The 8,609-nt window shown below is 34.5% G+C and overlaps 1 protein-coding gene across 1 annotated transcript; it reads left to right on the top strand.

Annotated features, from left to right (window-relative positions):
• The first annotated feature begins 1,270 nt into the window (after positions 1–1,270).
• Positions 1,271–7,900, top strand: LOC121982431 (sodium/proton antiporter 2-like). The gene is made up of 10 exons (XM_042535481.1): positions 1,271–1,570; positions 2,623–2,799; positions 2,968–3,096; positions 3,964–4,140; positions 5,127–5,233; positions 5,372–5,492; positions 6,344–6,405; positions 6,488–6,790; positions 7,181–7,475; positions 7,570–7,900. Exons 1-10 carry the CDS (start codon positions 1,343–1,345, stop codon positions 7,687–7,689), a joined length of 1,719 nt encoding a protein of 572 aa, XP_042391415.1. The 5' UTR covers positions 1,271–1,342; the 3' UTR covers positions 7,690–7,900.
• Positions 7,901–8,609: the final 709 nt, after the last annotated feature.

Raw genomic sequence — 8,609 nt, 5'->3', positions numbered from 1 at the left:
GAAGATTCAGAATCGGCCTAGGGTTGTCATGGTGGGGCCAACGTCCACCTCTGATTTTTTTTTAATTATATATATAAACTAATAAAATATATTTATTAGAAAAAAATTAGAAGAGGTTCTATTTTTCTAAATCCTAATATTTCAGAATTCATTTTTTTTCATCCTCAAATTCTTCGTCCACCATGTTGATAGTCATCGTTTAGCTTTTATATATACGAGTGTGATCATGCACACGCGTTGCGTGTGTAATATAATGACTATTGTAACAGGCTTTCCTATGTAAAAAAATTATTTTAATTTAATATTATACTTGTCTTAGTAAAAAAAACTAAGAAAAGTATATTTTTTAACATCGTTGGTCTAAAATATTTATAGAAGTTTTTTTGATCATGGTGTTATCAATTCTAAGATATGGGACTAAAGAGAACTATATATTTTTTATATAAAGCAATCAGAAAAAATTAATGATGAGAAAAATTCATAATAATACGTTCTAGCTGAGTCTCGAACTTTAGATCACTGATTGTTTCGCTTGTGGAATTACTAATAAATCTTGAAATTATTTTTAGTATAAATAGAAAAAAGGACATTAATGTAAATGTATTTTAGGCTTCACCAAAGTTAGTTGGTAAAGTGGAGAGATTTTTAATAAAATAATAAGATATATATATAATAATAAAATATATTCATTAGAAAAAAAAATTAGAAGAGATTTCATTTTCCTAAATCTTAATATTTCAAAATTCATTTTTGTTAATCCTCAGACTCTTTGTCCACGTCTAGTTTTACTATTCTCGCATCGTTGTTTTTGTCCATTGATACTATATAGTAGTACACATATAAATCATTCGATTTAAATAAAATTTTCTTATTTAAATTTAAAAAGTTTTTTTTACACGGATGCTTTAAAACTTAGGACTGGACCGGTCCTCTGAGGATCCTCAATCTTCTTGGCGACGTCATCTTTTCTCACACCGGCAGATTGAATTAGGAAAGTGGGGAGATTTTTGAATTTCGAATTCGAAAATAAAAAACACTCCCTCTTCTCGGCGACATCGTGTTTTCTGCCACCGGCAGATCCAATTTATAGGAAATTGGGTAGATTTTTAAATTTTGAATTCGAAAATAAAAAATAAAAAATAAAAAATAAAAAAACACTCCAAGAACGAAAAGAGAGGTAAAAACGAATACCGGTAGAAATCAGAAATCATCCAGTAGGATGCTCAATAAACAAGTTTATAAAAATTACCCAAATCCATTTTTTTTACTATTATTTCGGCGGTGGATCCGTCTCCAAGCTCTCGGTCTTCATCTCCTTCGCTCAACACCTCTCTCCACCAAAATGGCTGTCGCATCCTTCTCCACTGCGACTCCCACACTCTCCCGATACCTCTTCAAGCTCAACGCCGGGTCCTCCGCTGCCTTGGCTTCTGCCTTGCCGCCGCGCCCTTCACTCCAGGGCTTCCAGCGATGGCGCCGGGTGAGCGGCATCGTCAGGGCGGAGGAGAAGGCCAAGAACGCTGCCTTTCCGTCCTCTCCGGTGCCTGGAAAAGACCGTGGAGATTACGAGGTCGCAAAGTTCTATTTTTATTGTATTATGCCGTGTTATTCCCCTTTTCTTTTACTTTGTCCTGGGTTGAACTAAAGAAGAAGAAGGAAAAAAAAAAGACGCGTAGACTTCTAAGGCATCGTAAAACACTCAAGCATGTCAATCTGTAGCTACTGAAATTACCTTTATTGATTGCTCATGGTGTGAATTTAATTTCCTTTCGAGATAATATCATATGATGATTGTTTGCTCAAGAGTGATTTGGAGAATGAATCGACATGCATGCCTACGGATGAATGTTCAATTCACATGTATCTGGCGATGAAGTGGATTGACCTAGCTAAGCTCATTTGGTGGAGCAGCTAAACTTGCATGTTCCTAGCGAACACAGTATTATTGCTTATTTAAAATTTGAGACGCTTTTTGAATTGTTTATTCAGATCTTGATCATTAAAATGATACTGTTCAGTATGTATTCTTGTTATTGAATCTTGAAGAAAGCATTGTTGTAATAGCATACTCAACTAGTTTTTTATTTTGTTTTGTTTTATTTCTCTAGAAACTCAGAAAATATGTCGAATACTTTTGTTTCAAGTGAAACTCACATGTTTGTAGTCCATGATTTTGGCGGAGGTTATTCGAGAATGAAGATATAACTGTAATGCTAGTTATAAGAATCATTGATAGTGGATTTCTTTTTGTTATCTAATCATAATTTCTGTTTCCTGCTTTCACAACTTATAAAATACTCTTTAGGTGTCTTCTAATGCTAAAATGTGCCATGACATGATCTTGACCTTGTTATATTCAAATAAATGTCATATGTTTATAGGTTTTCGTGTTTGTTTCTAAATTCTACCTTTTTCTGGACTTTGGTCATCAAGAAAACATATATTAGTTGCCTCTTGGTTAACAATCATGCATCTTATAATTCATCCTCTGTTTTTTTGGCTATTGTCTATTCTTGGTGACTGAACTAATAGTGGCGACCACTATAATCTAAGCATGTCTCTCTATTATTAATGTGTTTGTTACTTACCTTGCTATGAATTTGGAATTTTATATCATATTAGGAACTGACAAGTGGATCTAGAGATTGTGATCCTTTATGTTCTCTCGATGAAGTGAGCTCACGGGATTTTGAAGAAAGTTACCAACCAAAGACTGATTTGGTAAAAGCTCTTAGTATTCTTGCAGCTACTTTAGCAGGAGCAGCTGCAATCAATCATTCTTGGGTTGCTTCTAATCAGGTTCACACCTATAATTGATGCTTGAACATTGGATAATAAAACAAATACTTGATCATTCATATTTATTGTTATTGTTTAGTCTAAAGTTTTTTAAATCTTTACCCAAGTCTAGATAGTTCCCTATGACTATGGAGAATCTCCAGTTTAAATTTATGTCATATGATACAGGATCTTGCTATGGTGTTGGTATTTTCAATTGGTTATGCTGGCATCATTTTTGAGGAATCATTAGCCTTCAACAAGAGCGGAGTTGGATTGTTGATGGCTGTTTGCTTATGGGTCATTCGAAGCATTGGGGTGAGACTTTTAAAGTGTGATGTTTCTTTTCTATTTTCTTGTTAGTAGATTATATGCATCAAAAGTCAGCTTCTTTGAATACTTTGTCTATGATGCAGATCAACTAGGATGCCTATCTGTATTGTTTACAAGAAACTTATCAATCTACCTTCTATACAACTCTGGAACAATATGAACTTAGTGAACATTGTCCTCATAATGCAAACATGACGAGAAGACTTTCATTTCACCTACATAAATGTGAAAGGTGTGAAGTTAGTCTTAGATACATCATATTCATCAAACATCACTGAGATGTTCAAATAATCAATTTATTCTTGGTTCTTCTTACTCTGTGTACAAAGAACCATGGATATCTTGGTCTTTTTTCCTAGTTGAATTAAGTTATGAATTCCTCTCTGGGGAAACATTTTAAAACTTTGTTTCTTTCTGCTTGCATTTCTGATGATGAAACATTGCAAACAAAAATGTGCAATTCTAAATATGTTATCCTTCATCTTTAGTCATCTTTGTCTATGGTGGTCAGTTGATAGTCTTAAATAAAAGCCAAATTGCATAGTTAAAGCCCAATGCAAAATTAAAAGGAAATAATACTTGAGCTCCCTTTAGTTATTGACCTATGATTATCTTGGCTAAATACTCCTATGAACTTTCATGTAATTGATGTGTAGATGCTTACATACTTTTTTTGTACGTAATTGTCATACAACAAGTCAGTTTTATTTTTTCGGTGGTTAATATCTGGCTTAATTCCCACTTGTTGCAAAGTAAATTGCATATCAACTATCATTGAAATCGAGATAAACATATGTTGGCATTACTTGTTTGTATTTGGAGGTTTTGTTTTGAAGAATTCCTCCTGTGTAGGCTCCATCAACTGAGATAGCTGTTTCAGAATTAAATCACGCATCTGGTGAAGTCAGTGAAATTGTGTTCTTCCTTTTTGGTGCAATGACGATAGTGGAGATTGTTGATGCACATAGAGGATTCAAGCTAATTACTGACAGTATTACCACTCGCAAGCCTCGTACTCTCCTCTGGGTGGTGGGTAATTTTTCTCACTCTTTTACATATCTCATATGCTTACAGCTGGCTAGTCCATAATTCTCCTTGTAGATTGTTGTAACTTATATTGGTTTTGCAGAATTTGTATCAAAGAAAAGTCTACTAGATGTTTATGAACATATATTGTTTGTGAGTCAGCACCAAATAGCATCAGGGTACACCAAACTGTAAGGGCACTAAACCGGAAAATGGGAAGGATTGTTATGTGTTTCCCAGTGTAGAATTGACACAATATGTGAATATGGTGCTCGTGTGGTGGAGGTTTTGCTGTGGCATATTTAATAACATATTATGGACTACTACAAAATCTTGGTTTGTCTTATAAACATTTGAATAAATGGTGGTCCAGAATACCCTGATAAATTAGTTGAATCTGAATTCCAATGTCAATTATGAAAACAAAATTCAGAGATCTAAGAAATTGTCATGTTTATACTCAACGATTATCTACTAGCTCTCAAACTCATTTTCCTGTCTACTGAATATAAGAGACAGTTCCAAGAAAAGCCTGTATTCAAATGGTGGAAATTGATTAGATTGTGAGGTTTTGATTGGTCATAGAATCTGGATTTGTGGATTTCCGTCTCAGAATGATTAATAGACTCTACTGTTTACTGAAATTATCCTAAGAACTTTTCTTGACGAAGCTTAACAATGTGTGAATGTATTCACATAAATTCCAACTAAGTCGGTGAGTGTATTGGTTGAGATGTTTGAGAAGTTCTAATCTTATATTGCACTCTCTATTGAATAAAAAAGGACTTATATGGCAAATCATGAATTTTAGCTTGCCCCAGTACCAGAACAATAATACAAGGTACTCTTCGTCTCAGTCTAATTTGATTGAGTAAAATGCTTAAACTAGTCATTTGATTATTGTGATTAAGACTAGCACAGTCATAGAGTGAATGATGAAATATATTTCTAGAATTACCTATATCCTGAGATTTCATGGTTTATTGCAGGTGGGTTTTGTGACTTTCTTTGTGAGCTCAGTTCTGGATAATCTAACATCGACAATTATTATGGTTTCCTTGTTAAGGAAGCTAGTACCACCATCAGAATACAGGAAGTATGATTCGATTTGCTTCCTTATTTTAGTGCATGTGGAGTTAGCTGCTAGTTATATGGCTTCCATGCTTACATGTAATATAATATGATTATTTTAGTGTATGTGGAGTTTGTTATTGTTTAGTATATGATTCGACAGATTATTAGGTGCTGTCATTGTAATAGCAGCCAATGCTGGAGGTGCATGGACACCCATAGGCGATGTAACCACTACTATGTTGTGGATTAATGGTCAAATTTCCACTTTGCACACTATGCAGGTATATTAAATTTCTGATTCCACTTGCTGAAAATATTTCAAATTAAAGAACAACGGCTCCCAGCATGGATATTGCTTGTCCAATTTCTTTGTCGAGTTGATTAACTAGCTATCTGACTGTCATATTGAAAGTCAACAGAGGACTAAGAGGTAAGAATATCTTGAAAATCAAAATGTCGAGGCTTGTCCCATAGTTTTCTTTTAGCTGTTGAGGCACTAGTTTTAGATGCTTGATAATCACAATAAGTTGCCTTAACTATTCAAATGATGTAATTGTTTCTTCACAATTCAATATTCATATTCTCTTGTGAGCATGTTACAAGCACATGGATCTGTGGTTACTTGAAACATCTATAACTCTCCTGTAATCCTATACAAGATTTGATTTCATAGGAGGAAATTTGCAAACGACTGCTAGGTTTAAAAAGCCTGTGGTCATGCGAAATACACGCTATTACTTTGCAATTGGATTTTAAATATCTACAGTTTGACTTAAAAGGTCAGGTTAGGTTAATTGTTTCCAATCTCATGATCAAACTTTCAAACAAGAAAGTTCTGCTTTATCAAATTGTTGTTTTCATTCATAAGTTGTACATGGTAAAGACCATGATGAATCTCGATTTCCAATGAGGTATTTGTATGAGATCATTTTGGTGTTCAGTATGGCATATTGACTGGATAAAGCTTGCTGTGCGTTCCCCTCACCAAACTTAAACATCTACGATTAACAAGACCAATTTCTTACAGTTCTTTATTATCATTATTTTTTTGTCTATTAAAAAATTATGGAATGTTAATGGACATTCAAGATAGTATTTTAAATATTTCACTGTTGTGCATTGTTGCGTATAGGATTTATTTGTACCTTCAGCCATTTCTTTAGCTGTTCCACTGGCTTTGATGTCCCTTACTAGGTATGTAATGCATAACTAGCAAATATAAAGTTATATTTTCAATAATATTACTGATATACATTTTTTGTTCTATTTATTGTAGCGAGGTCAGTGGTACATCAGAGAAAGGTGCCAATATTTTAGCTTCCGAGAAAATGGCTCCTAGAGGACAGCTTGTTTTTGCTGTTGGCATAGGAGCATTACTGTTTGTTCCGGTGTTCAAGGCTATTACAGGCTTGCCACCTTACATTGGTATGCTTCTTGGACTAGGAGTCCTATGGATTTTGACCGATGCAATTCACTATGGTGACAATGGAAGACAAAAACTGAAAGTACCGCAAGCCTTATCTCGTATTGATACACAAGGAGTCCTCTTCTTTTTAGGGATTCTTTTATCAGTAAGCAGGTACCTCCAAAAACCTTCATCTCATTTTACAAAAGAAGCTGAGTTCTGTGCTAATTGAAAGAAATTATCATGAATTGTCAGATACATAACCAATATTCTTGTTCTCAATTTGCAAAACAAGATGATTGAATAATGTTTCCAAGTTATTTATCATATTAATTGTGGGTCATCTCATTTTTATCAATATAAAATCATGCAACTTAATAGAAAAAGAAATAGTTTGATCGTCAAACAGGTCATGTCGTAGAACTCATTGTCATATTTATGTTTAAGTTTTGAATGTGATCAGGAGCTGTTACTTCCATGTACACAGATTTTATGATACGGTAATGACAACTCGATCTGCTAACAGGATAGTGAGATTCTTTTGATGTGTATTTGTCTTTGTAGCTTGGAGTCTGCTGGAGTCCTGAGGAATTTGGCGAATTACCTTGATGCACATATCCCAAATGTTGAATTGATTGCAAGTGCAATCGGAGTGGTCTCAGCAATCATAGACAATGTTCCGCTCGTCGCAGCAACAATGGGGATGTATAACCTGACGTCGTTTCCTCAGGACTCGGAGTTCTGGCAGCTTGTGGCCTTTTGTGCTGGAACCGGGGGTTCCATGCTTATCATTGGGTCTGCAGCCGGAGTTGCATACATGGGAATGGAGAAAGTGGATTTCTTTTGGTATCTTCGCAAGGTAATGTCCCGATATCTTCAACAAAGTATCCTCCTCCCCCATTTTTGTGCTTGCAGTTTGACTCATTGAGATTGATGCCTGTTTTTCATGTCAGGTGAGCGGTTTTGCTTTCGCCGGTTATACTGCTGGAATCGTGGCATACGTAGCGGCTCATAACCTACATCTCACTCTCCCAACCTCCATGGCTGAGCTCCCATTTCTTTCAGGATTTTAGATCCTTCACCGCATTGTCATCAACTGTTGTACAAGGTGGTCAATTTTGAAGTTGCTAGGTCACTGATGACTAGAGTTTTAAGTTCTTCGCTACCATTCAACTCTAGATATCAATCGATCATTGTAATACTAGAAGTGGTTTATCTCTTGTGGCTATGCAATATAGTTTCCGGAGGACATCAGGTTTTATAAATGTTGTTGAATTCATTCAATGAATGTTTTTTTTTTCTGTTTCAAATGCATTCAAGGAATATAATTTCTTGTCATTTTCTGCCCATCCGCTCCTCAGACAAGTTCTGTCATTTTGTAGGCCGCCTCTACGTGTAAAATAAGTGGGGATCATCACTCTCCATCAATAATGAAGAGTGGCTCATTTTCTGATCCGTATTTTGCGGACCAGAGGATCTGAGTTGATTTCATTCTACACTTCTCTTCCGGTCTGGTTAATGATTTCTAAGCATCAAACCTTGATTCTTGATAGTCAATATAGATATTATTTGTTTCTTTAGTGATTTGCATTTAGAGTGTATTTAATGACAATTTTACCTTGGATGGAAAAGCTTCCTTTGTTGGATAATGTTCGATAGAAGATTGTTTCGATGGTGTGAAGAAGTTCCTTAAGCATAATGATGCTTAAGTTAATACACGATAAGTCAGAATACGAGATGAACTGAAATCAGAGCGCCATCAATATGCTATGGCAATAAAGATAATAAAATCTCATCCTTAATTTCGTTTAGCTCATTAAATCTTAAATAAATATATGTTATAAATATAAATTTAATGTGCTATATTTTTAAAAATGCATTATGTTAAATATAAAAAAAAATAATTTAAATTTAAAAATAAGATTGCATGACAACAAAGCTTAATTTTTTTTTAAAGCTTTGCCTGATACCATAGAAATTAGAATACAGTGTT

This window comes from Zingiber officinale, chromosome 5A (assembly GCF_018446385.1).
Source record: "Zingiber officinale cultivar Zhangliang chromosome 5A, Zo_v1.1, whole genome shotgun sequence".
Lineage (NCBI taxonomy): Eukaryota > Viridiplantae > Streptophyta > Magnoliopsida > Zingiberales > Zingiberaceae > Zingiber > Zingiber officinale.
This window is presented reverse-complemented; position numbering and strand designations above follow the sequence as displayed.

Bases quoted from the DNA above. Each gene is read 5' to 3' on its own strand.
- LOC121982431 (XM_042535481.1), top strand. From the start codon at position 1,343: ATGGCTGTCGCATCCTTCTCCACTGCGACTCCCACACTCTCCCGATAC. The intron at 6,791-7,180 runs GTACCTCCAAAA...TTGTCTTTGTAG, and splicing joins ATTCTTTTATCAGTAAGCAG to CTTGGAGTCTGCTGGAGTCC. The intron at 7,476-7,569 runs GTAATGTCCCGA...TTTTCATGTCAG, and splicing joins TCTTTTGGTATCTTCGCAAG to GTGAGCGGTTTTGCTTTCGC.